The sequence below is a fragment of the Macaca nemestrina genome, chromosome 4 (genome assembly GCF_043159975.1).
Source record: "Macaca nemestrina isolate mMacNem1 chromosome 4, mMacNem.hap1, whole genome shotgun sequence".
Classification (NCBI taxonomy): Eukaryota; Metazoa; Chordata; class Mammalia; order Primates; family Cercopithecidae; genus Macaca; species Macaca nemestrina.
In genome coordinates, this window is record NC_092128.1 from 189,281,900 (window position 1) to 189,309,494 (window position 27,595).

The 27,595-nt window shown below is 49.3% G+C and overlaps 2 protein-coding genes and 1 long non-coding RNA gene across 19 annotated transcripts in view; 2 read left to right on the plus strand and 1 right to left on the minus strand.

Annotated features, from left to right (window-relative positions):
* Positions 1 to 10,285, plus strand: part of LOC105472472 (pericentrin) — a 120,066-nt gene extending 109,781 nt beyond the window's left edge. For 7 of the 9 annotated variants that reach the window (XM_071095877.1, XM_071095876.1, XM_071095873.1 and 4 more), the window contains 9 exons: positions 533 to 777; positions 1,579 to 1,681; positions 2,714 to 2,887; positions 4,688 to 4,807; positions 5,461 to 5,690; positions 7,107 to 7,183; positions 8,344 to 8,482; positions 9,231 to 9,358; positions 9,827 to 10,285. In XM_071095877.1, the coding sequence (XP_070951978.1) occupies positions 533 to 777; positions 1,579 to 1,681; positions 2,714 to 2,887; positions 4,688 to 4,807; positions 5,461 to 5,690; positions 7,107 to 7,183; positions 8,344 to 8,482; positions 9,231 to 9,358; positions 9,827 to 9,870 (1,260 nt within the window). In that variant the 3' untranslated portion in view covers positions 9,871 to 10,285. The remainder of the gene's footprint in view (positions 1 to 532; positions 778 to 1,578; positions 1,682 to 2,713; positions 2,888 to 4,687; positions 4,808 to 5,460; positions 5,691 to 7,106; positions 7,184 to 8,343; positions 8,483 to 9,230; positions 9,359 to 9,826) is intronic. The other 2 variants (XM_071095879.1, XM_011725717.3) reach the window with 1 other exon arrangement.
* Positions 10,286 to 17,882: 7,597 nt separating this feature from the next.
* LOC139363030 (uncharacterized) lies at positions 17,883 to 22,878 on the minus strand. The gene is made up of 2 exons (XR_011622904.1): positions 22,151 to 22,878; positions 17,883 to 20,242 (listed from the first exon to the last, which is right to left on the minus strand). It is a non-coding gene; the product is annotated as an uncharacterized lncRNA (long non-coding RNA).
* Positions 22,879 to 23,094: 216 nt separating this feature from the next.
* LOC105472470 (disco interacting protein 2 homolog A) overlaps positions 23,095 to 27,595 on the plus strand; it is a 109,430-nt gene continuing 104,929 nt past the window's right edge. For 4 of the 9 annotated variants that reach the window (XR_011622906.1, XR_011622905.1, XR_011622907.1 and 1 more), the window contains exon 1: positions 23,108 to 23,425. Coding sequence is in view for 6 of the 9 variants with exons in the window: in XM_071095900.1 (XP_070952001.1) it covers positions 23,173 to 23,425 (253 nt within the window). In the remaining 3 variants the exon portion in view is untranslated. Of the gene's footprint in view, positions 23,426 to 27,595 lie in introns of all 9 variants that reach the window. The other 5 variants (XM_071095897.1, XM_071095899.1, XM_071095898.1 and 2 more) reach the window with 2 other exon arrangements.

Here is a 27,595-nt window from a genome sequence, read left to right on the forward strand (position 1 = left end):
CACCACGCCTGGCTAATTTTTATATTTTTAGTAGAGATGGAGTTTCCCCATGTTGGCCAGCCTGGTCTCAAACTCCTGACCTCAGGTGATCTACTCGCCACAGCCTCCCAAAGTGCTGGGATTACAGGCATGAGCCACCACGCCCCGCCGGCAGTTTTTTTGTTTGTTTGTTTGTTTGTTTGTTTGTTTTGAGACGGAGTCTCGCTCTGTTGCCCAGGCTGGAGTGCAGTGGTGCAGTCTTGGCTCACTGCAAGCTCCGCCTCCCGGGTTCACGCCATTCTCCGGCCTCAGCCTCCCAAGTAGCTGGGACTACAGGCGCCCGCCACCTCGCCCGGCTAGTTTTTTGTATTTTTAGTAGAGACGGGGTTTCACTGTGTTAGCCAGGATGGTCTCGATCTCCTGACCTCGTGATCCGCCCACCTCGGCCTCCCAAAGTGCTGGGATTACAGGTGTGAGCCACCGCGCCCGGCCAGAGTTTTGTTTTTGGACACTGACGTGAACGTCGTCTCTATCTTTTCTCTGCTAACAACAGCGAGAACTAGAGCTGCAGCGTCAGCGTGACTTGCATAAGATCCAGCAGCTTCAGCAGACGGTGAGAGACCTGGAGCCGAAGGACGAGGTGCCTGGCAGCCGCCTCCACCTGGGTTCTGCCCGCAGGGCCGCTGGCTTGGATGCGGACCACCTCCGAGAACAGCAACGAGAGCTGGAGGCGATGAGGCAGCGGCTGCTCTGTGCTGCCGGGCTTCTCACCGGCTTCGCCAGCCAGGCCATGGACAGGTGTGCACCTGCGCCACTTGGTGCTTGCTGGTCCCTTGCAGCCACGCCTCTGTCAGAGACCCCTCCCGAGGGCTTGGGTGCGTCTGGTGTGAGGCCCCTGCTTCTTTATACTTAACGCTGTGGTCCTCTTCCTGGGACTTTCCTGAGGGATTCCAGATTGGCAGGATGGCATGTTCATATTCTAACGTTAGAGAAAAAATTCTGTGATTCAAACTACGCCTGGTGTGGGGCGTCCATGTTTCTTTGAGGGTTGGCTTGGTTCTCTTTACACTGTGCAGTTACTCACAACCCACAGGGTTGGGTTTGGAGCCTCCTGTGCCCCCCCCCGGCTGGCGCTGCCCAGTGTCACTCAAGGCCACTCACACCCAGGATGACGATCGTGATATTTCATATGGGCAGAAAGAGTAATGCTAATGTTCATCTTTTTCCCTATACACAGAAACTCAGCAAATACAGTTCTCCTTTCTATACTTGGACTTAATGTATAGAGCAGCATGATTTCCCTTAGGACAGCATTTTAAATCATTAATTCCAGAGGAAAGCCGCGGGGCCTGGCAGGCAGCGGCTTCCCGTACTCAGTGGCGAGTCTCCTGGCTGGAGGTTTCTGAGCTCTGCAGAAGCGTCCACCCACAGGCCTGCCCCCGGCCTCTGGCTCTGCCTCATGGACGAAGTGATTGACACACAGGCTCTTCAGGAACCTGTCTTCTCCGTGTTTCTCTTGAGCCAAGAGTTCTTGTTTAGTTTTGGATAATGGTCACTTGGGGTGCGTATGAACCTTTAAGTGCCCATTTATTTTTACAGGACAGTTAACGATTGGACATCATCCAATGAGAAAGCAGTGGTGTCGTTACTGCACACGTTGGAGGAGCTGAAGTCTGACTTGAGCAGGCCCACCTGCTCCCAGGTAAGGGGTGAGCGCCCCCAGGTCCCTGCCCCGGCTCCTCCCGCAGAGGGGCCCTCTCGGCAGCTTTGTGGTTTCTTTTTCATGCCGCCCAGTTGTTCTTCCTCCCTTGCTGTCTTCTCTGAATTCATGGTTGCTATCTGGGTGAGTGGGTGGGGTCGACCCTGTGGGCCGAGTGGGGACGGATGTCCTCCATGTCCTGGGGCACTTGCGTGGTCTTCGGGGGCTGAGCCCTGCTGCCCATGGAATGCTGCGTGACTGTGTGGACGCCCCCCAGTGCTGCTCACTGTGCATGACCTGAACACACCGCCGGCTGCAGTCAGGAGGGGCTGTGGTTCTGCTCCGGTGCTGGGCTGATGTTCACCTCCACCTGGCCCCGCCTGCTGGCTTTGTGTTTGTGTTGATGGCCTTTGCTAGAAACAAGAACCCAAGTCCTCCTTGGAAAGTCTGAGCTCACCGTAAGCTGCCTCTGAAGGAGGTGGGAATCTGGCTGCTGGTATCAGTTCCTGATGCGGGTTCTGTGGCGTTTATGAAATCATGACTTTTATCATGGAACCCACGCATGTCAGGTGCAGGGGAGCTGCACCACTTACCCTCCAGCCCCGCCAGCCGAGCGTCATTGTGGGTGGTGTGCACCCTGCCCCTGCGTTGGGCCCTGGTGACCTTCCAGTGTGCCCACCCTCCGTAGGCTGAACGTCCTTTTGAGGGGAGAAGTAAGAAACCTGTTTTGAGGGGCTTCACATCCGCCCCCTTGGGATGAACTAACAGCGATCCAGCCACCTGTCAATTACAGTGCTGTGAGAACAACCAAATGGGCTGTGCTTTGTGACAGGCCTGCATTGTTCATACAGGCCAGCTTTATGCAAAGTCTATGATTCTAGGACTTCTACAATTTTCTGCCAGCCCCACAAGCTTCTTATTGAACCCCAGACACATTAATTACAATCCCTAGAAATAACGGTTGACAAAAAAACACAAATAATGTGCATGCCCTTTAACAACAAATTCTTACGAATTTATTTTTTTTTCTCCAAGAAAAAAATGGCAGCAGAGCTGCAACTCCAGTTTGTGGACGTCCTGCTGAAAGACAATGTTTCCCTCACGAAAGCCCTCAGCACGGTGACCCGGGAGAAGCTGGAGCTGAGCAGGGCCGTGTCTAAGCTTGAGAAGATGCTGAAGCACCATCTGCAGAAAGGCTGCAGCCCGAGCGTAGGTGTCTGTGCTTAACTCTCACCTGCCTCACCCTAACCCACCATGGTCCAGAGCAGCTCCACCCCACAAGAGGCCAGGCTCCGTTTAGGGAACTGGGGATGTGGGCGTCAGCTTCTCCCTCACCGCCGGGCTCCGTTGCCTCTGTCTGAAGCCTTGCTAAATGTTGTGGGATGTTTAACCATCTCAGCCGACTTCCAGCTTCACCACAGACAGCGTCCTCACTGACCCTGACCACTACTGGATGTTTGGTGCATGTTCATAAAAGAGTATTTTGACTAAAAATATTATAATCTGATTGAATTTAGAGTTTTATTTAAAGTGACTTATAATTTTTTTTCTGTTTTTTTGAGAGGGAGTCTTGCTCTGTTGCCAGGCTAGAGTGCAGTGGCGTGATCTTGGCTCACTGCAACCTCCGCCTCCCAGGTTCAGGCAATTCTCCTGCGTCAGCCTCCCTAGTAGCTGAGATTACAAGTGCCTGCCACCACACATGGCTAATTTTTATATTTTTAGTAGAGATGGGGTTTTGCCATGTTGGCAAGGCTGGTCTCAAAATCCAGACCTCAGGTGATTCTGCCCGCGTCGGCCTCCCAAAGTGCTGGGATTACAGACATGAGCCATCGTGCCCGGCCTAAAGTGACTTGCAATTTTCCTAATCGTATAGTTGGATAGAGTTATTTTCTGGAATGCCTGATTTTTTTCTTTTGTATTTAGGCTGTTTTGTTTGTGATTTGCTTTTTTATAACTTTTTAAAAAATTATTTTTAAATTTACATACAGTAAAATTTGCCCCTTCCTGGTGTAGTGTCATACAAGTTCACACACGCACACATCCCTGTAACCTTCATAAGTAACCACCATTCACAGAACACACAGCAATGGCCCCCTCAAAAGAGCAGCAGGCACCCCCGCCTGCCGCAGGCCCTGGCTCGTTCCTAGAAAGGTGTGTCAGTGGAACTAGAGCATCTGGGGCCTCTTCAGCTGGCTTCTTTCACTTTTTGGGTTTTTTCTGAGACAGGGCCTTGCTCTATCTCCCAGGCTGGAGTGCAGTGGAGCAGTCACAGCTCACTGCAGCCTTGACCTCCCAGGCTCAGGGATCCTCCTGGCCTGAAGTGGTGTTAGCAGCAATCTGTGCACGTCCTCCTGTATACTCTTAAGTCATCTCTAAGATCACCTGCAGCACTTGATTCGGTGCTTAACTCTCACCGGCCTCAGCCTAACCCGCCATGGTCCAGAGCAGCTCCACCCCACAAGAGGCCAGGCCACGTAAATAGTTGTTGTGAATAGTTGTTATCCTGTATTGTTTAGGGTGTAGGGGCAAGAAAAGAAATGTATGTGTTTGGTGCAGACACATCTTTTTTTCTGAATATTTTTCACCCACAGTTGGTTGAATCCATGGATGCGGATCCCACAGCTGTCGAGAGCTGACTGTGTTTGTAGTTATCAGTGGCTGGCATTTCTAGGACCAGAGAATATGAGTGTTTAAGGCTTAAAGCTTTGAATTTGGGGTGATTTTACAAATAATTAGTTTTCTGTTTCTACTAAAATGTACCTTTTTTGCAGTCATACTTCAGCAAGTGGCATGTCGTAATTACTCCATGTTAATTCTTTGACTGATCACAGCACGGCATAACCTAGGCCCTGCTGAGGGGGTGCTGAAGATGAGGAGGGCCCAGTCGTGGTGTGGTCAGCCTGGCCTCCCTGCACACGGCATTCTCCCTAACCTGCCCCTGGCTGCCTCTCTAAGATATTCTTGTTGACGAGCAGCTCTGTAGACAGTGTGGGCTGTGCTTCCTTACAGAAGTCGGAAAGGGCTGCTTGGAAGCCAGACGAAACGGCTCCACAGAGTTCCCTGAGGCGCCCAGACCCTGGCCGGCTTCCACCGGCTGCCAGCGAGGAAGCACACCCCAGCAACGTCAAGGTAGGAACAGTGCCACGAGTATAGAACTTTGGTGCTTTTTTAAGTCCTGGGTTTGTAAATTGCAGGCAAAGTATTTTGGGGACCACAAGGTTCTCGTCTGCCGGGTGTAGCAATCACATCACTAAAGGAAAGGAAGTTCACAGAATAAACTTCAGCTTGAATTTTGGTTTAGTTGTGCACACGTACTGAGTTTCTATGCTTGTTAAGTGTGGAACGTGGAAGGCTTTGACCAAGTCAGCAAATGGCAGCCTCTGCAGCCTGAGGGAGGCCTGGCCCAGGGACTTGCCGGGATTTGGCCCAAGCTCTGCTGCAGTCTCCTGGTGGCACACAGGCCCCACCCTGTGACGTCCATCCCATGCCCAATTTGGACCTTACCTAAGAGGTTAAATTCAAGAAGCCTTCATAGGGGCCCATTTGATGATGCTGTGGAGAGAAGCTTGTGGTTCTAGATCTTGTCTGACAAACACAAATTGGTCTTAGAGCAGAACAGCAACGTTGTTTCTGGCCACAGATACTGTTGCAATGCCGATGGCCTCTGTGATGATTTGCTGAGAAAAAACAATCTGGCTCTTTGGAGAGAGCGATGGTGTAAATGTGCTTTGTCAGCAAGACAGGCGTCTTTCCTATGGTAAAATCTGTTTTTTTTCTTTTAGATGGAAAAATTGTACCTGCATTATTTGAGAGCAGAGAGCTTTAGAAAAGCTCTGATTTATCAAAAGAAGTATCTTTTGCTGTTGATTGGTGGATTCCAGGATTCTGAACAAGAAACACTCTCCATGATTGCCCATTTGGGGGTATTTCCTTCCAAAGCGGAGCGGAAAACCACATCTCGCCCTTTCACACGGTTCCGCACGGCCGTCAGGGTGGTGGTTGCCGTATTGAGGTAAATGCCGTGACATCCAATCAGCACGTCCGCGTCTGTCCCATGAATGGGCAGCACGCTGCATGGTTTTTTGGTGATTTTATTCCTTGAAACTCTATAATATGTTCTCTTTTTAAAAGATGAATGGCATTTGAGGCCTTAGAGAAAATACAGATGATGAACTTGTCTTCAAGAAGTCATGTGTATGAAGCTGTCACTCTGAAACTAAAGATTTAAGGGCACCTTTGTATTACAGAGGAACATCTTGACTTTTAATGGGTTTCGTGCCACAGTTTTTTCCATTTCATAGTTTTATAATGTGCTGAATTTCGAAAACTGCTTTTCCGCCTAAACGCTGTGTGGCTGTGCCTGCTCCCTGACGCCACAGTGTTCCCTGAGGCCACACACAGGCCTGTCTGGAGGAGCAGATGCAGCAGAGAGTAGCTAGGAGTCCTGTTCCTTTCAGAGACCAGGCGCCAAGAAGTTCCGTCATCGCAGCTGCGGGCTGGGCTGAAGTGGGGTGCAGGCGAGGCCTCCTGGGCTGCTGTGCTCTCAGCTTCTCTGGTCCTGGGGCACTTTTGTCTCCTCGGCTCTGAGCTCCCCTGACCGTAGGCCTTCACTGTCCATCCTTTCATCCACCCATCTGTCCATCCTGTGTTCGTGGGGAGAACACCCTGCCTGAAGAAGCATTTTAGGCACTAGATGGGGGAGGTAAGCGGACCCAAATCCTACCTCCAGGGTCTTCCTGTCGAGGAGGGATCATTTGAAGGCAGCAGTGTCCCAGACAGGAGCAGTCTCTGTGTACCTGTGAGAGCACTGCCCAGGGTAGCTGCCACCAAGGGGCCTTCACGGGTCTCATGGAGGAATCGGCAGTGTCTGCTGTGCCTCAAAGGAGGGAAGCCGCAGGCATGATGCTTGTCCCGAAGGCCATCCTAGCAGGACGTCTGGGGCCGTGCACCCTGACCTGCATGCCCTCGTCACCTGCACCCTGCGTGCTTACCATCTGACGGACTCCTGCGAGGGCTGGGGTGTCCGTGTGCTGAGCCTGTCCGCTGGCATCTGTGACAGGACGAAGACGCGAAGGTCCTGCACACCAGGCCGGAGCAGTGTGTGTTTCCCAGTCACTGGTGTGGCTGCTGACTTTGAACTGGAGTCGTCCTGAGCTGGGCCACGGCGGGTGTCTGGGGAGCCGGATGGTCCATGGTGGGGCTGCAGTGAGGCTTCGTCAGGTGGTCGGGCGTGGGAAGGTCTCTGCCGCCAGCAGCCCTGCAAGCACTTTGGATGTGTGCACCCGGCGTGCAGGGCCCAAGTCAACAGACTGGCCAGCCTTAACGTCAAGGCCCCATTCTGCTTGTTTGATCGCAGTGGGGTTTTCATTGCTCTTTCCCTTCCTGTTTTGCCATACTTTTAAGTGTGTCTTGTCTCCTTTTTTTGTAGATTACGTTTTTTGGTTAAGAAATGGCAAGAAGTAGATCGGAAAGGAGCTCTGGCACAAGGCAAAGTCCCTCGCCCAGGTGGGATTCCCGCTGCCGTTGGCCGCTGGACTCACAAACTTTTCTTCCTACTGTTTGTAGCTTTTTCATTCACTTTTGGGTCATTTTTCAGTGTTGATGGGGATGTAATAAAGCACAGTAAGAAAATCCGTGAATTCCGTCAGGGCAGTCGTTCAGAGGGAGGGTGCGCCCAGCACAGGGAGGTCAGAGCTCACGTTAGCTATGAGCACAGTTCACAGGGGCATATGGTGATGGGAAATGCTGAGATGCTCAATATATTGATTCTTTAATAGTGTTTAGCAAAATGGTCTTTTTTATTCCCCAAATCAACTGAAACTCACTTCACGTCTCTTTCCTTGTAGAGCATCATGCTTATTTCTGGCTCACTCCCATCTTTGTCTCAGGAGTTCTCTGCCGGGCCATTGCCCCCCATAGCAGAGAGCACAGCTGGCTGCACTTAGCACTGAAGGAGCCGGCCCCAAAGCAGGGCATTTCCAGGGGCTCTTGTCCCAGAGTGGCAGGGGATGGGCCTGTGGCTCCGGGCCTGTGGGGCTTAGGCTGCCTGAGCCACTGCTGACCAGCACTGTAACTGGGCATTCCTGGAAGTGCCTTACCAAGTTGTTGTTTTTAGAGACAGGGGCTTGCTGTATCATCCAGGCTCGAGTGCAGTGGCACAGTCACAGCTCACTGCAGCCTTGACCTCCTGGGCTCAAGCCATCCCCCTGCGTCAGCCTCCCCAGTACCTGGGACTGTAGGCGTGAGCACTGTGCCTGGCAGCTATGTCAGCGTCGACTCCACATTTTAATAGTTGCTTCTTGAAATTAAAATGCTTTGATTCAGCCATCAGGAAAGTTTGCCCTTCTGAGTCATACCTGGTGGTCTCCAGGGTTCCTGCCCCTCCCTCCTGAGCCAGCTCCTCAGAGCTGATAGAGGCGAGACCCCCACCCAGGTCTTGAGACCCCCCCGGAGATGGGCTGCTCCTGCGGATGCGGATAATCAAAGCTCAGGTTTCTTCCAGAGCTTTTAAAAAGATACTGTAACTCGAGTACTTTAAAAATGTCTTAAAATTGCCATACAGACTCTTAAAAGCTTATACATTTAAAATTTTGATAGATGGGCCTTTACTAAAATGCATTCATTTCTTTTCCTAATCCCTTTGTTGTTAAATAATTCTGGGGAAGGGCCCCGAGTACGACGGCCGCAGTCTCCACCCAGAACCAGAGAGTCCCCCCCAACCCGGGATGTGCCCTCAGGCCACACCAGGGACCCTGCCAGAGGCCACGGACTGGCAGCAGCAGCCTCCCCACACACTGGGGGAAGGTCAGTGTGACGCCTTCAGGCCCTGTCTCCTGCCAGGGCTCTCCTTCCAGCCGACATAGGGCCTCAGAGAAATGCATTTTTAGTTCTGGCTTCGGCCCAGCCCAGAGCAAGGCAGGAAACTCTCCAGCATGAGTCCATGAGGGCCTAGAAGTCCAGCCCCGTTTTGGGGGAGGGCCTGCTTCTCTGGTGGCTGTGGTGCCCCAGAGCCCGGTCCTGCGATCTTTACTGAAAGAGTAAATGGTGGCCGAGGGCCCCTTTTGTGAGGGATGTGCCCAGGTGAAGAAGGCATGTTGCCTGCCCTGAAGATACTTGGAAGCTCTGGGCGGAGGGAAAAGGGATACCCCTGGTGCTCCCTGGGCCTGGTGGAAGGCTAGGAGGAAGGATGGCTGAGGTGAGGACTGAGCAGGGCAGGTATCACCCTGAAAAACAGTTTGGGAAGATCAGGAAAGGCAGGTGAGACCTGGTGCAGAATCCAGGTTGGGTAATAGATACATTATCGAAAATTTAGCAAACAAAGTAATATACAGTAATCTTGACTCAACTCTGGAACATTGCACAGAAGCCGTTAAAGCACTCTGTGACACTTTTTATAAGGAAGGATCTGAAGGAGACGGCCCTGAAGTCACCCATTCCCATGGGTCTGGTTGGCGGGGCTGGCGCCTTTCTTCTCTGTACTCACTCACCCTGGCTCCGTCTGTCAAACTCAACTTTTTTTTTTTCTTCTCTTGGTGTGCTAATTGGTTTGAAGAGCCACTCCATCCCCAAATTCAAGATTAGAAAGATCCCTGACTGCTTCTCAAGATCCAGAACATTCCTTGACAGAGTATATTCACCATTTAGAAGTGATCCAGCAAAGACTGGGAGGGGCTCTACCAGGTAATGCAAGTCCTCGCCAAGTATTTATTAAGCTGGTTATCACTGTACCCTGGAAAGGTAGGGTCTGTCAAAAGATGGCTGGTATTCAGCTTAGTAACTCAAGTTTCAGTCTGAACAATCAGTGTCACTAATAGTATTAGCATAGAGGTTATAAGTGAAGATTCTCACAGAAGTCTAAGCCGATGTACTCAGCGATACGTGCTGGGGTCATTTTGACTTAATCACCGTCTGGACTTCTTTGTCCTTTCTCTTACATTGATAGCGAACATAAAGATTATATTTCGACCAGGATATAATTTGTTCAGTGTTTCTTAAATATCATAATTTAAACCACTGTATATTATAATTCATATTTTTACCAAAATTTACATGAATTCAGTGATAGTGTTTCAAAATTGTGAAATTCTTTTTCAAAAAATCTGTGAAGCCTTGTAACCAATTTGCTGCCTCATTTTTATTTATGTGCAGATTCTCCTTCAAAGAAATCCTGCCACCAGAAGATTAAACAGTGAATAAAATGCCATGGCTGTTACCTGCGACAATTCTATCTGAGGAAAAGATTTGTTTTTCCCTTTTCCCAAGGAAGCTCGTGGGACAGCATGGGCACTACTCTTCACGTGCGGTGACAGCAGCCCCCAGATGCCTTCAATTTAGTGTCCTCACCTTTATGCATGACTGCAAAGCCAGATGGAGCATTTTCTATGGAGCCTTTGTATGTTTTAGGCCCGTGACTTTCGTGAGGTGACAGGTACTCACTCCCATGAGCCCTGGCTGTGTGCTGTTGTGTGCCTATCGGCAGATCCATCCTTCCTGCCTCCAAGAAGGATACACAGAGAATGGCTTCCTGTTGTTTTGTTTATTTTCTTAACGTGCACAGATGGAAACTTCATTTAAAAATAAAAACAAAACAACTCAAAAAGGAATAAAATGTAATCACTGTTTTGTTTGTGAATAGCCCTTGTGTTTTTTCCATTTTATCCATTTTATCAGTTTGCCCTTCTGACTAAAAAATTGAGCAGAGAGTTTATGTCAAACTCATGGAAGTCAAAAAGTTTCAGTGGAACTCAAAGCATTCTTGAATAGCCACTTGACTGTTGTTTACTCTTAATTGGTTTCTTATTTTCTTAAAGATGCTGCCACTATGTATCCACCTCTCATGGCCATGCCATGCTTTTTTTTTGAGACGGGAGTGTGGCTCTGTCACCCAGGCTGGAGTGCCGTGGTGCAATCTTGGCTCACTGCAACCTCCACCTCCTGGGCTCAAGCAACTCTCTTGCCTCAGCCTCCTGAGTAGCTGGGATTACAGGCACCCACCACCACGCCCTGCTAATTTTTGTATTTTTAGTAGAGACAGTTTCACCATGTTGGCCAGGCTGGTTTTGAATTCCTGACCTCAAATGATCCATCCTCCTCGGCCTCCCAAAGTGAGTGCTGGGATTACAGGCGTGAGCCACCACGCCTGGCTGGCTGTGCTTTTTTATGTTTCATTCATACTCGCTTAGACTAGACAGTAATATCTAGCCAAGGACCCTTTACCCAAAAATGTACTAGGTGGGTATAATTATTTTTAGAGACAAGGTCTCACTCTGTCACCCAGGCTGGAGTGCAGTGGCGCAATCACAACTCACTGCAGCCTTGACCTACCGAAGAGCCCAAACGATCCTCCTGCTTAACCTCCCAAGTAGTTGGGACTATAGGTGCGCACCACCACGCCTGGCACTAATTTCTGTATTTCTTTTAGAGACAAGGTTTCACTTTGTTTCCCGGCCTGGTCTCATGCTCCTGGCTCAAGCAATCCTACTGCCTCTGCCTCCCGAGTAGCTAGGACTACAGGCAAACACTGCCACATTCAGCTAATTTTTTTCTTTTTTTTAGTAGAGATGGGGTCTCACTCTGTTGCCCACACTGGTCTTGAACCCCTAGCTTCAAGTGATCCTCCTGCCTTGGCCCCCCAAGGTGCTGGGAATACAGGCTCAAGACACTGTGCCCTGCCCTAACTTCCAGTTTATTGAAGGAGAAATAAATGAAACTATGAGGAAAAAGATGAACATGGGCTATTCTACAGTTAACTGCCCTCATTTCATCAAAGAGACAATGGGATGTGAATGTGAGGAACCTGTTCTAGGTTAAAGAAGCCAAGAAGCTGTCAGCCGGGCGTGGTGGCTCACACCTGTAATCCCAGCACTTTGGGGGGTCGAGGCGGCCAGATCACAAGGTCAGGAGTTTGAGACCAGTGTAACCAACATGGCGAAACCCCATCTCTACTAAAAAAACAAAAATCAGCTGGGTGTGGTGGCGGGCTCCCATAATCCCAGCTACTCGGGAGGCTGAGGCAGGAGAATCACTTGAACCCGGGAGGCGGAGGTTGCACTGAGCCACAAGTCCTCAGTACCAAAAGGTGCCAGTGAAGACACTAGATTGCAGATAGAGATGTTCCCGTTTTGTGTATAAGCCACCCAGTTTCACTCAAAAATTGGGATCAGTAGCACCAGCTAGTACAGTAACCCCATCCCTGGGTGTTGGCTTAGGCAGCAGTCTCAACTGCTAGTTCAAAGTTCAAAATATCACCCTTGTATCTGGTAGAAGCAGCCCTCCCTTGGGACAGCAGAGTTCAGAGTTACAAGATGAGAAGCAAAAATTCCTTCTGGGGTTACCTGGCATAACAGGAAGAGGGGCCATTCGTATCTGCAGCCCTTAGGTTTCCAAGACAGCATATGCTGGCTGTGGGAGAAGTAGCACTAGGTATTGTTCAGTCAAAGCCCATACCACATCCTGTGTTACAGCACTCCATATTGACGGTATTGTCTCCAATCTGGCATCATAGTTGAGCCTTCGGGAGGCCTTTCCACCATCCACTAAGTGAGCTACTTCTGACTGATAGGAGTTTGGGGTAAGATGAGGGCATCGCACAGCCACATGCTCAGAGCCACACTTACTGTCAGAAGAGTTTTCTGGTTAGAAGCGATGATGAATTAGGAATTTGGGAAGTCTGCAAATGAGTGTTGGGCAGAAAAGCAATTCATATGCAGAATAGGAATGAATAGATGCAGGGGGACAGCAGAGCTGGAGAACTGCATGGGAGCCTGAGGTACCTGTTCATGCTGCCTGCTGCCACCTCCCTGACCTGCTGGAGGCTTGTCTCCTTTTCCGACACCATTCTCTAACACCAGCTGCCTGTCCTACAGTTCCATTCTGACACTACCTAGAATCAGAATGGACAGAGTTTCCACAAGTTAAGGACAAAGTCCTTCAATTTTTATTTTATTGTATTTGTAGAGATGGGGGTCTCCCTGTTGCCCAGGCTGGTCTCAAATTCCTGGGCTCAAGTGATCCTATCCTGGCCTCCCAAAGTGCTAGGATTACAGGCGTGAGCCACAGTGCCCGGCCTAAAGTCGTTCAATTCTGATACTACCTGGAGTCAGCACAGACCCTAAAGGCTAAGGACTCAGTCTCCACTTCAGACATCAGCCACAAGTGGTGTTCCCAGGCTACTGCAATTCTGCCCAGCCAATTTATAAGTTTGTGGGGTTTTCACCCCCACCCCCGTAGGTTTAATAATTTGCTAGAATGACACAAAGTACTATTCTTGGGATTACCAGTTTATTATACAGGGTACAACAAAGGAACAGCCAAATGGAAGAGGTGAGCAGGACAGGTATGGGGCCCAGAACTTCTGTGTCCACTACAGGCGTGCTGCCCTCCCAGCATTATTGGGGGAACCCACCCCCAATATTTCAACATAGGTTCTTTCTATTTTTCCCTAAGGGTCGGCTGGTCTGAGAAATAGAACAGAGAGAGGAATTTTACAGCTGGGCTGCTGGGGGTGACATCACTTGGTGGTAGGACCGTGATGTCCACCTGAGCCGCAAAACCGGCAGGTTTTTATTAAGGACTTCAAAAGGGGAGGGGGTGTGTGAACAGGGAGTAGGTCACAAAGATCACATGCTTCAAAGGGCAAAAAGGAGAACAAAGATCACATGCTTCTGAGGCCAATAAAGATCACAAGGCCAAGGGCAAAACCAAAAACTGGTAAGAGTCTATGTTCAGCTGTGCATGTATTGTCTTGATAAACATCTTAAACAACAGAAAATGGGGTCTGAGAGCAGAGAACCAGTCTGACCTCAAATTTACCAGGCAGCGTTTTTTTTTTTTCCCACCCTAAGCCTGAGGGTACTGCAGGAAACCAGGACGTATTTTCAGTCCTTATCTCAACCGCATAAGACACACACTCCCAGAGCGGCCATTGATAGACCTTCCCCCAGGAATGCAATAATTTTCCTAGGGTCTTAATATTCCTTGCTAGGAAAATAATTTAGGGATCTCTCTCCTACTTGCACGTCCGTTTATAGGCTCTCTGCAAGCAGAAAAATAGGGCTCTTTTTGCCTGACCCCGCAGGCAGTCAGACCTTATGGTTGTCTTCCCTTGTTCCCTAAAATCGCTGTTATTCTGTTCGTTTTCAAGGTGCACTGATTTCATACTGTTCAAACACACGTTTTACAATCAATTTCTATAGTTAATGCAGTCATCACAGTGGACCTGAGGTGATGTACATCCTCAGCTTACCACGATAACAGGATTAAGAGATTAAAGACAGACAGGTGTAAGAAATTATGAGTATTACTAGGGAAGTGATAAATGTCCATGAAATCTTCACAATTGATGTCCCTCTGCCGCGGCTCCAGCCAGTCCCTCAGTTCGGGGTCCCTAATTTCCTGCAACACAGCACAACCCAGAACCTCCCTAAGCCTCACTGTCCAAGAGTTTTTATCAAGGCCTCATTACACAGTCATGATGGACTGGATTACTGATCACATGATTGAACTTAAACTCCAACCCTCTCCCCTCTCCAGAGGTTTGAGGGTGGGGCTGAAAATCCTAATCCTCCAATCATGTGGTTGGGTCCTCTGGTGTCCAGCCCTTATCCTGAAGGGGCCCCACCACAATCACCTCAAAACCCTGAATAGAAAACTTTTACTGAATGCACCTGGGATGGTGTCTGATATGGTTTGGATCTGTCTCTGCCCAATCTCATGTTGAAATCTAATCCCTAATGTTGTAGGTGGGACCTGGTGAGAGGTGACTGGATCACGGGGACAGTTTCTCATGAATGGTTTAACACCTGAGTGCTGTTCTCAGACAGTGAATGAGTTCTCACAAGATCCAGTTGTTCAAGTGTGTGGCACCTCCACCCTCTCTTCTCCTAATCCAGCCATGTGAAGTGCCTTGCTCCCCCTTTGTCTTCTGCCATTATTGGAAGCTTCCTGAGGCCTCCCCAAAGAAGAAGCCACTATGCTTACTGTACAGCAGAACCGTGAGCCAAATATACCTCTTTTCTTTATAAATCATCCAGTCTCAGGCATTTTTTTTTTTTTTTTTTTTTTTGAGACAGAGTCTTGCTCTGTCACCCAGGCTGAAGTACAATGGCACAATCTCGGCTCACTGTAACCTCTGCCTCCCGGGTTTAATCAATTATCCTGTCTCAGCCTCCCGAATAGCTGGGACTACAGGTGCGTGCCACCACACCCAGCTAATTTTTGTATTTTTAGTAGAGATGGGGTTTCACCATATTGGTCAGGCTGGTCTTGAACTCCTGACCTCAGGTGATCCACCAGCTTTGGCCTCCCAAAGTGCTGGGATTACCGGCCTGAGCCACCACACCTGGCCTCAGGCATTTCTTTATGTGAGAACAAATACAGTGCCTCACAGAGAGATGCTGATTCTCAAAACCCAACAATACCACCTTAATTGCCTGCAGACCCCAAGACTCTGATCCCAATACAGCCCACAGAAGTATGAGGCATACTATAGGAGGAGATAGCCTATACAACAAATCATTAAACCGGACATAAACAACAGCATTCCACTGAAACTGGAAACAGTATACACAAAACTATGCCCAAACAGATTCACAAGGCGTAAGTGTGTGACCCAAGTGAGTGGCCAAATACATGGTGCCACCTTTTCTACTTCACACCCCCTCAGTCTACATCTGTGGTTTCATGGGACGCTCCCTATGACCAGTTGACAGAAGAGGAAAAAATACAGGTTTGTTTTACCAATGGATTCATACCATATGGTGGCATGAACTATAAATAGCTGCTACACTAGTGGCTCACACCTGTAATCTCAGCACTCTGGGAGGCCGAGGCAGGCGGATCACGAGGTCAGGAGATTGAGACCATCCTGGCTACCATGGTGAAATCCCATCTTTACTAAAATACAAAAAATTAGCTGGGCATGGTGGCGAGCACCTGTAGTCCTAGCTACTCGGGAGGCTGAGGCCGGGGAATCACTTGAACTCGGGAGGCAGAGGTTGCAGTGAGCTGAGATCGCACCACTGCACTCCAGCCTGGAAGACAGAGTGAGACTCTGTCTCAAAAAACAAATGAACAAAAAAATAGTTGCTACACTACAACCTAGTTTAGGGTTGGATTTTTGAAGATTTCCAGTTGGCAAAACTTGGGAGGGTACAGCTGGTGGTCCATCTTATGTGGAAAGGAAGGTGTCTGAATTTACTGATCCACAAGCATTCCTGTGCAGTTACTGACTGTCCAGCTGGTCAGTAACAGAAAAAGATTGCAAAGAATGGTTTCAAGGAAGGCTTCAGTGCCAGGCTCAGTGGCTCATGCCTTTGGGAGGCTGTGCCTTTAGCATGTTGTCCCAGTGCTCTGCCAGGCACGGGGGCCCATAGACACTACACTTCCTTGGCTATAAAGTGAATCTCATTTGAAATGTTACGTGATTGTGTCAGTGAAACAAACACTCCTTAAGCCTTGCTGGCTGACACTTGTGAGTAGGAGAAGACAAGCCTTGTATCTGGAATATGAGACTATTCTTGTGCAACGTGAACCACCAGCCCTTCCAGGATGGGAGAGTTCCAATACAGTAAACTCTCCTTATAAAACGGGACTCTGTCTGAAGACCTCTGTAAACCTGGATGTTTGTGCTCCTTGATGAAGTGACCCACAATGGGAGTTTAGCATTGGTCTCTTTTGCTGGCAGGTTAGATATTCAGGGGCAGCGAGATATTAACCAAAGCAGGGTAGATCGGCTTTGGTTAGAGAACCCATGCTGTTAGGCCCATGAACAGCCTCCAACTCCATCACCCTGGCTACCTTGTCCATGTGCCCATCATGCCAGTACTGCAGTGGCCAGTAAGAGATGCTGTCCAGTATCAACCGGCTGAGTCAACTGTATACTTGGTTGCATAATGCTTCTTCCATGGATGCTCTCTGGTGGGCATTAACATTGTATACAAAGAACATCATACTTCGTGCCTATTCCGACCACATAAACCGACCACACACCTCATCATCTCCAACTTCCAATTGTTTTCTTTCCAGGCCCTCTAGCACTGCCCATGACCCCATGTATATTCTCACCTTGGGCCACTTCTTCCACAGACAAGTGGATGACCAGGAGTTCTGCCTGAAATGCTGCCTACTAAGAGGATACGCCCTTATCACCATTTTTCAAGGTCACCCCTGAGGAGGCTATGATGTCGCTGCTATTTTCATTCTGAACTCATACTGAGCCAACCCATTTATACACCATGCTCACAATGTTTACTCCTGTCAACCGGTTGTAAGGGCCTCCTCACATGGTCACAGGTGTGAAATGACATTGTGGCTGATACAACAGTTCTGGAAGTCATGTGCATCTGTGCTCTACAGCTCCTTTGGTAACCTCTGTACATTCTCATGCTCAATCTTGAACATACTACTTCCATATTATGAGGGACTGTTGCTGGTCCCAACTGATGTTATGACTTGGTAGTTTAACACGTAACAGGCAGTTCTGGCTGCATGGTCATCTGGTGGCTTATGGTCTGGTGTTCCATCTCTGTCAGAGCCAAGTAGCACGCCAGAAGATAGATCTACATCCCCCTGGCCCCCAGACACACAGAATTCTCTGCTCCAGGTGGCATGACAGAACCTCAGAGTTCTGCATTGTGAATTTCCCACTGGGCATGTCAGAAACTCTACATTGCATCATTCTGCACCATTAATAATGCCAAAACCTTACCTGTTAGACTATATGGCCCAGGCAATAGCATTACTTCATCACAACCCAGAGCTACTGTACAGACTTTTCCAGTCCTGGGCTCTTTCCAAAACTGGCAATCTCCCAATTCCACTAGTATTTGGACCAGAGCGGTATTCCCAGGTGTGGGGTATGCTGCCTCCAGAACCTAAGGCAAGAACTAGTTCAAGAACCAACAAGTGTTTTGCTTTCTCAATGGCAGGAGGTGCAAGAAGCAATAATTCATTAGCTTTTGGAAAGGATGCCCTAGAGCACCCCTGACCAATGGAGCCCTAAAAATGTTAGAATGTAGGAGGCTCCTAGATTCCTGTAGGGTTTATATGCCACTCTCTGGAGCAGCTGTCTCCAGGATCTTCTGCACTTCTCATCTGGCTGATCAACATGTCACTGATGTAAAGGAACAATGTAATATTCTACAGGATATCTAGGTGGTCCAGATCTCTTTGGATTATGACAGAGAACAAGAGAAGTAACATAACCTTCAAGCAAAACTGTATTTTAATTCCATGCAAATGCAAAATGTTTTTGATCCCTGACAGGTACAGAAAAGAACAAATCCACCTAGTCAACAACTACCTACCATATCTGGCAGAGAGGCTATTAGGGATCCTTTTTTTTTTTTTTTTTTTTTAAGATAGAGTCTCACACTGTTACCTGGGCTGGAGTGCAATGGCATGATCTCGGCTCACTGCAACCTCCACCTCCCAGGTTCACAGGATTCTCCTGCCTCAGCTTCCCCAGTAGCTGGGATTACAGGTGCACACCACCACACCCGGCTAATTTTTCATATTTTTGGTAGAGACAGGGTTTCACTATGTTGGCCAGACTGAACTCCTGACCTCATGATTTGCCCACCTTGGCCTTCCAAAGTGCTGGGATTTCAGGCGTGAGCCACTGCGCCAGCCAGGGATACTTCTTAGATGAGTTTGTAGCAGTGTACCCAAAACAACTACTGGTTGACAGCAAACAGAGTAGGCTGTCATTCTCCAGGATCCTTGTGATTTCTGCAGGGGTCACGCTGGTAAATTAAACAAAAATGCTGGTAACCACCACTTGCATCACTTGAATCCTTAAAAGTGGCACTTATCTCTGCCATTCCACTCTGGGATAATTGTTTTATAATCGTGGTAGGGGATGGGGCAGTTTCAGGTTTCTGTTTGGCTTTTTCCATTTTATCTAACTCTACAGGTCAAGGACCTGGAATGAGCATTAACTGCCAAGTATGTCAATGTCAATTATTCACTGGAAGGCTAAGAAAATGATCACTACATCAGTCCACTAGGTCTATGGGTCCGCTGTAAGCTGGACCTTTAGCAGGACTCCATCAATTACCTGGCCACCATACGCAGCCACTCTAACAGAAGGGGATGATGCTCTAGGTGTCTGGACATCAATTTAGACCCTGTGTCCACAAGTCTTCCAAATGTTTGGCTAATCACTTTTCTCCAGGATGTAGTTATCAAAAGAAATTGCTATCAGACCCTTTGGAAAAATACCTGGGGATTCATTTCTGTGTACACTTGTACAGTTATAAGTCCTTCTTCTTGGTTATTTGGCCACCTCCCAAGTAATGTTTCCATTTCTGAAAACTGGCTCAGTTCCAGAAACTGGACATGGAATCCTGATTTTTTAAAACTGGGACAAGCATCTTGATTTTTTTATTTTCTTCAATTGAGACAGAGTCTTGCTGCGTTGCCTGGGCTGGAATGCAGTGGTGCAACCACAGCTCACTGTAACCTTGAACTCCTGGGCTCAAGTGATCCTCCCACCTCAGCTTCCCACAATGCTAAGATTACAGGCACAGGCCACCGTGCCTGGACTGATTTTTTTTTTTTTTTTTGCCAGCTGAGTAGTACCCTCCGTAGCTGCCCATCTATTTTGCCTCCAGGGATGCCATGTTTATTAATCAGTTCTATAACCATACAAGTGAGGCCCCCTTGGCTGCCGCTCAGACCCTGCTGGCTACTATAATTGCAGTCCTCTGACTTCTATCAGCTAAGTGTTGCCTTTGGCTTCTTGGGTTTTTTTTTTTTTTTTGGTCCCCATTATGTCCCAGAATGGCTTCTTTTGTCTTAAGATCCCATCATCCCCAATGCTATCACCCAGCCAAGTTCTGGAACAGCCTTTCTATTGTCATTCTTGCCTACAGAGATGAGCCATCACCGAATATTTTAGTGACATCAGTGCCCCTTTCATCATCCTATGCCTAATGATCTTTATAAATGATGTGTTATTTACACCTTCATGTGGAAAATGATCATCTGGAATGTCTTCTAGACGCACGGAGTATATAAATTTCAGCATGCCACACTCCTTAACCTTTTACTGCCTTCCACCACTGTCTGCCATAGCAATTTTGCCGTTTCAATTTTGCTTACCATGGCCCATGGTTTTTTCCAAGTGTAGTGTTTTAAAAATACATTGGCAAATTTTTTGATATTCTTCCCTTTAGAAGGTGAAGCCTAATTCCTCTCCCTTTGAGTATGGGTGATTTAGTGACTCATTTCTTCCAAATAGGAAGTATCCGCAGTGATGGTATGTAACTTCTGAGAATGGTTCACACAAAGGATACAGCTTTCTTTTGTCCTTTGTCTTTAGATTGCCCTTGGAATCCAGCCATCATATTGTGAGGAAGCCTCGGCCACAGGGACTGGCCACGTAGGGGTGTGCTGGCTGACATCCCAATCTGGGCTGCAGCCAATCTCCAGTATCAGCTGTCAGACATTCGAGCAGATGAACCTTCACTCACTCCAACCTCTAGCCTCTGAGTTGCTCCAGCTGAGGCCTCAGACACCGTGAATAGAGACAACCAATCCCCACTATGTCTGATCCACAGTAACCTAGAGATAATAAACGATTCTTGTTTTAAGCCACTAAGTGTGGAGTAATTTGTTAGGTAGCAATAGCTATACCACCATTCTAGGAGCTATCCTTGCAGGAAGTCTGCAGCCAGTCTTTGCCAAGGTGTTAAATCACATATTTCAATAAACACATGTAGGCAAGTTTACATTCCAGCTCCCTTCATCAAGCACCCTCATAATCCAGCCCCAAACTCTCCCAGCTCCTGTCAGTACATGTTGGCTGGGTGGTACAGCTTGTTATGGGCTGAAGTGTGTCCCCCTCAAAAGATGCTGAAGCCCCCTAACCCCTGGTAAATCTGAATGTGACATTATTTGGAAATGGGTCTTTGCAGACAGCTTAAGCTAAGATGAGCTCATTGGGGGGGCCCTAATCAGTATGACTGGTGTCCTTCTAAAAAGAGGTCCATGTCTAATGACCTTTGTCAATGATGTGTCATTTATGCCTTCATTTGGAGACACACACACACAAGATGACCATGTGAATATAAAGGCAGGACTGGGGCAACGCCTCTATAAGCCAAGGAACACCAAAGACTGCCAGCAAACCACCAGAAGCTAGGAGAGAAGCATGAGACAGATTCTCCCTCCCAGCCCCAGAAGGAACCAACCCTGTGAACACTTTGATCTCAGACTCTAGCCTCCATAACTCGGAGACTGCCTAGTTTGTCTGCTAGTTACTGAAACCCCAGCAAACTAGTAACACAGTTCTTTTGAGGGGGAGGGAGCTATAGTCTCTTTTCTATCTCATTGTTTCCAGCTGAATAATGCAAAAGAAACAACCATAAGTATATATCTACTGTGCAGTAAGTGGTGGGAGGGAGGAGGAGGAGTGCCAGGTTAGTAGGAGAGGTGAGCCACCCCGGCGGGCTTCAGGTTCAAGGCAGGCCAGGTGTGATGGCTTACTGGAGCCAAGGAGTTTGAGACAAGCCTGGGCAACATAGCAAGACCTTGCCTCTACAAATAATAAAAAACGTATCTGGGCATGGTGACAGGTGCCTGTAGTCCCAGTTACTTAGCCTAAGGTGGGAGGATCGTTTGAGCCCAGGAAGTTGAGGCTACAGTGAACCATGATCCAGCAACTGCACTCTAGTCGGGGCAACAGAGTGAGACACTGTCTACAAAAAAAAGGTTTAAGGCAGTTTGGGGAGTCAAAATCTTTGAAGGCATCTACACGGGTATCTCCAACCCATGTGTGATGTTTTCTTTATTTTTTTTAAAGACAGGGCCTCACTCCTGTTGCCCAGACTGGAGTGCAGTGGTGCAATCACAGCTCACTACAACCCTGACTTCCAGGGCTCAGGTGATCCACCCACCTTAGCCTCCCATGTAGCTGGGACCACAGCCGTGGCCACCATGCCCAGCTAGTTTTTTGTGTTTTCAGTAGAGACGGGGTTTTGTCATGTTGCCCAAGCTGGTCTTGAACTCCTGGACTCAAGCGATCTTCCCGCTTCGGCCTCCCAAAGTGCTGGGATTACAGGTGTGAGCCACTGTGCCCGGCCTCATCTTTTCTTAGCAGGGCTCCAAACTTAGTGGAAGAGGATTGCCTTGTTTGGGTGTTTTCCTATTTTTGGAGTTCAGTCAAACAGGGATGTTAATTCCTGGGTCTGGTTCTTTGGCCTGCTGCAGTAAATGATGCTTCTCTGTATGCAACAGGACAGACTTACTGGCTTACAACTGTATGTTGCTTGCCTTCAGCTGACCACTATTCTTAAGAGACTCGGTGGCACTAAGCAATAGCTGTCCAATCCCTTTTTCCTTCTTTTTACCACGTTCAGCATATATGAAATGTCTGATACTTCACCCACTCGTGCATTCCATTTCACTACTTCACCCTCCTACTTCACTACTGGTGAGGGAGTGATGCAGCCTCGAATCCCATCTTCTCACCAGCTTTACTGTTGCAGAATGGTTTCTCCAGAAGCAGATGCCGCGACTGAGCGTGGGGTACGAGAACGTCGACATGGTATCTACACCTGTGAAAGGAAGGGGACGGAAGCAGGACTGGACGGAGGAAGAAGGGTATGCAGGTCCCGCAAAGCTTTGGCCAGCCTCGTGCGGAGCTCTGGAACAAGAACTGCTGAAGTTGGCAGACTCGGACACTCCTGCCTCAGTAACAGGCGGGCGGCACCGGGGCACGGCCACGGCCACGCTAGCACCGTCAGACACACCCCCACACATTCGGGGAGCAGGGCCTTCAGGAGGCGGCGGGGCCCTCTCAGTCTAGCTCCGCCAGGCCCCTCGTCCGTCCTCCCGCCCTCCAAGGTCACCTCGCGGTCCGACATGGCTGTTGGGGCTCCTTCGGGGCCAGCGACGTGTCCTTCTAGGGCTATTTTTTAAAACAAAGCGTGAACACAGGCAAAGGCACGAGAAAGTGCCTCGCCGCCACCACGGACTGCGCAGCGTTTGCGGTCAACACAGCCCGAAAGCGAAGACAGCGGTCAACGTGGATGCGCCACGCCGCGGGGACCGAGGAGGAACCCCGGGAGGGGCGGGTCGGGGGGAGGACCAAGCGCGGGGCCACCAGCGGCGCCGGGGGGGGGTCAGCGCCAACGCCCACGGGCTGGTCATCCCCACGCAGGCGCCTCGGGCCGCAACTTGACGCCCTGGCCCAGTCAGACCAGCCACCCTCAGGCCGGCCCAGCGCAGAGCCTGTCGGGAGCGGCGCTCTCCCGCCTCTCCCAATGGGAGCCCGGAGCGGCATCGACGCCTCTTCGGGCCAATGGAAGCGAGGCTCTGGTGTTGCTGGGCGGGGCCGGGAGGGCAGCCCAGGCGCGAGACCCACTGCGCACGCGCGCTCGCTATCCGCCCTTCCCGCCGCGTACGCGCTCCCGCGTAGGGCCGGCCGGGCGCTCCGGAGCGCGCGGGGCGGCGGCGGCGCGGAGGAGCCATCCGCGCTCGTTCCCGGGCGGATGCGTTGCCGCTCTGGCCGCGCCCCTGCCCCGCCGCCTCCCGCTCTTCGCCTGGCGGATGTAGGTTGTTGGCCTGAGGGGAGCGACGTAGCCGTGGTGTGCGCTGCCGCCGCCAGGCCCGGTCCGGTTCCAGCCTCTGCCCGGACGCTAGCCGGCCTGGCCATGGCTGACCGCGGGTGCCCGCTGGAGGCGGCGCCGCTGCCTGCAGAGGTGCGGGAGAGCCTGGCTGAGCTGGAGCTGGAGCTGTCTGAAGGTGAGCCGGACCCCGCCCTCAACCCCCACGACCTGACCTCACCCGGGACCCCCGCGCAGCCCCTCGCTCCGGGACCCCGCCCTTCAACCCCGGGACCCCCACGCGGCCTCTTGCCCCTGGGACCCCTGGCCCTCAACGGAACCCCGGTTCCTGTACCCCGGGACCCCAACCCTCACCCCGGAGACACCGTTCCTCAACCCTGGGACCCCGCCCCTCACCCGGGACCCCAGCACGGCCCCTCACTCCTAGACCCCTGCCCTTCACCCCCAGGATCCCCGCCCCTCACCCCCGGGACCCCAGCGCAGCTCCTCACGCCCGGGACCCCATCCCTCCCCCCGGGACCTCCTGCCCCTCACCCCCGGAACCCCGCGCGGCCCCTCACCCCGGGGACCCCACCCTTCACCCTGGGAGTCCCGCGCTGCCCCTCCGGACCCCCGACCCTCAGCCCCGGCACCCCCGCGCGGCCCCTCAAACCAGGGACTACTGTCCCGCCTCTCATACAAGGACCCCACCTCCCCCTGGCCCCTCACACCTGGGACCCTTACTCCTCACCCTAGGACCCCAAAACGGCCCTGCACCCAAGACCCCCGACTGGACCCCCACATCGGGACCCCTGCCAAACTTCTGGAGACCTTTCCCTATACCCAGCTGCTCCCCGCATGGGATCCGACCCCAAGGACTGGCTTTGACTAGGTCGTTTGGACAGTTGTGAGAATCTTGAGAGGAATGATCACTTTTGCCCCAAGGTGTGAGCCCTGCTTTTCTAAAGGCTGTAGGTCTGGGCTTGGTCTGGGCTTCACTGGGGTGACTGCGCCCGTTGTCTGCAGGCAGCTACTTCCCTCGGATCTGGGAGCCCTTGCCGCGCACCTGATACTCTAGTAGCTGCACCCTGTGCCTCATTTTATTATCTATAAAGCGGGGTTATAACAGCACTTTCCATTTTGGATTGTTATGAGGCTAAAATACTTTAATGTATGCAAAGCACATAACACTTAGGAGTTGTTAGCCCCCTCATGGAATTTTTTAAAGTAAAAAAAAAAAGTCCTATAAATGGTTGGTTGATAAAAATAGACTGGAGTAATCTGGCTTCAGAGGTGGTGGGTGGCATTTCCCATTTGGATGTTATCCCTTTCAAGGCCTGTGTCCTGATATTCCTTTTGGCTGTCATTAGGAAAGAGTTAAGTTCTCCAGTGTCAGAAAGGACTTGCAGTCCTTGAAGAAAAGCATGTAATTGATTCTTACTCTGTTTGTGAGACCTAAATGCATTTTCGGCTTTTAGAATCCATTTTTTAATAATCTTATTATTCTTAATTTAAGTTTCAGATTGATAACATTTTGCTGGGTCTGGGGTAGTTATTTCTCAAAACATCTAATTTATATGCACTAGCATATAGTAAGTCATTTAATCCTTACCAACCTTAGGGAGGTAGATGCTGTTGTGATCTTGTTTTACATATAATACAACGTGTACTTGCAACTATTTTGAATTCAGCATTCAGCTTTTTAAAAATGTTGTGATATGTAGCATTTTTTTTTTTTTTTTTTTTGAGATGGAGTCTTGCTCTGTCACCCAGGCTGGAGTGCAATGATGTGATCTCGGCTCACTGCAACCTCTGCCTCCCAGGTACAAGTGATTCTTCTGCCTCAGCCTCCCGAGTAGCTGGGATGACAGGCGCTTGCCACCATGCTAGGCCAATTTTTGTATTTTTAGTAGAGTCAGGGTATCACCATGTTGACTAGGCTGGTCTCGAACTCCTGACCTCAGGTGATCCACCTGCCTCGGCCTCCCAAAGTGCTGCCTCGGCCTCCCAAAGTACAGGCATGAGCCACCGTGCCTGGCTTGTGGCACATTTTTAAAAATGGAAGTACAGACCTAGTACACAGTGGTTCATGCTTGTAATCCCAACACTTTGGGAGGCCACGTTGGCTTGGAGACAGGAGTTCAGAACAGCTTGGGCAACATAGCAAGACTCTGTCTCTACAGTATTAAAAAAAAATTAGCTGGGCGTGATGGTGTGCACCTGTAGTCCCAGCTACTTGGGAGGCTGAGGCAGGAGGATCACTTGAGCCCTGGAGCACTCCAGCCTGGGCAATAGAACGAGACCCTGTCTCTCACAAAAAAAAAAAAAGGAAAAAAAAGGAAAGAAATGGATGAATTTGAGAATTCTTGGTGATTAGATGCTCTTTAGGCAGTCTGGCAAAATTAGATTAGGAATGGGTTTGACAGGATCTACTGTACCGCATTTGTTAAGGCTCTTTAGGGAAAATCACATATATGCGGTTTAGATTCTATAGATTTCAAACATATTTTTGCATATTGCTCCTAATTTCTGCTCCATTGCATTCGTTATTCCCTCAATTTTTTGTTGTTTTGTAGTCGTGTTTGAGTGCTTGCTGGGCATGGACAGTTGAATCCTTTCCTCAAAGAACTTTATAATTTGTGCGACAGAACACAGGTACTTAAATGAAAGAAATGTTTCCTATCTGTTGGATCCATTTATGCTCTTGTCATCTTAGAGATATGTAGGGGATGTATAGATAAGTAAAGGTATAAGATTATGTAACGTGGAGAGGAACCTGGAAAAGTAGCGTAAGCTGAGAAAGGGGGTCAACAAAAAAAGTATAAAGCCCAGAAATAGCGGCTCAGTCCTGTTATGTCTGCATATTGGGAGGTCGAGGCAGGAGGATCACTTGAGCCCGGGAGTTTGAGACCAGCCTAGGCAACACAGGGAGACCCTGTCTCTTCCAAAAGGAAAATAAAAATAAATTTGCTGGACATGGTGATGTGTGCCTGTAGTCCCAGCTACTTGAGGGGCTGAGGTGGGAGGATCACTTGACGAGGTTGTGAGCCTTTTTAGTGTCACTGCATTCCAGTCTAGAAGACAGAGTGAGACCTCGTCTCAAAAAAAAAAAAGTGTTAAGGGGAAAAGACAGCAGAGAGCAGAGTAGTAGAGTGGCAGCCAAGGAGGTGGAAGCTCTGGCTTCTTGGCTTCTTTCCCTGCTCCTAGACTGGCCTGACATTTTTCTTTTGGCCACAATAGGTCAGTGATTACTTAGGCACAGTCACACGTGGACCTGCTTCCAGGGTGCTTCCACAGGTTAATGCTGGCTTCTGTAGTTTATATTGTGGTGGTGGTTGACGTGGGGTCTCCCTGTTGGATTTGGAGATGCTTACTGATAAGGACTTTGTTTTAGGCAGATTTTTGGCATTTTCACACAGTGGTGGGCATCTGGTAAAATGTCTGTGAATCTCCAATGAATTATAATGTCTCTAAACTTGGGTCTAGTTAGCTGTAAAAGGGGGTGAATATCAGCTTTATTGACATTCCAGGTTTACTGTCGAGATTCAGTCAGATAATGTATGTGAAAATGCTTTGAAACTGGTAAGGTGTCTTATTTATATGATTAAAGGGAGATATTAGTAATGAGTTATAGTGCTGAAACAACCAACGTTAGTGTTTCATTGTTATTATTTTTATATATTGTCAAAATAGTATAACTTTTTTATAGCATTCACATTTATCTGAGAAATTGCCTAAAACTTAGAGTTGTCACTGTGCTTGGTAGGTTGGAAGGAAGAAGAAGCTTAACAGTTACAAAGATGCTGTCTTCAACAGAACTGGTAATGAGTGATACCTGAATAATCTAGAAAATCCTGCATGCCTTCCCCTCAACCTGTTGAAAGTATCCCCTGCCTTTCTTCATACCTCACACCTGGCCTTATTCTCCAACATCCTCACTCATTCTCATCATCAACCATTGTGATTGGCATTGGCCCTGAGGGAAAGTTCTGGTAGAATGCTATGATTTCTTTCTATAGGGCAAGTTTGCTGAATTTCTGTTATAGATTCCCAAGAGGGAAATAAGGCATAGCTGTGTTCGTGCTCCTTAACTTTTCTGGCTGTTTGCCCTCTTGACTCAGGAGTCTGCTTCAGATTAAGATGAAGATGAAGAGTAGAAGTACATGGAACCCGGCCGGGCGCGGTGGCTCAAGCCTGTAATCCCAGCACTTTGGGAGGCCGAGATGGGCGGATCACGAGGTCAGGAGATCAAGACCATCCTGGCTAACATGGTGAAACCCCGTCTCTACTAAAAAATACAAAAAACTAGCCGGGCGCGGTTGCGGGCGCCTGTAGTCCCAGCTACTCGGGAGGCTGAGGCAGGAGAATG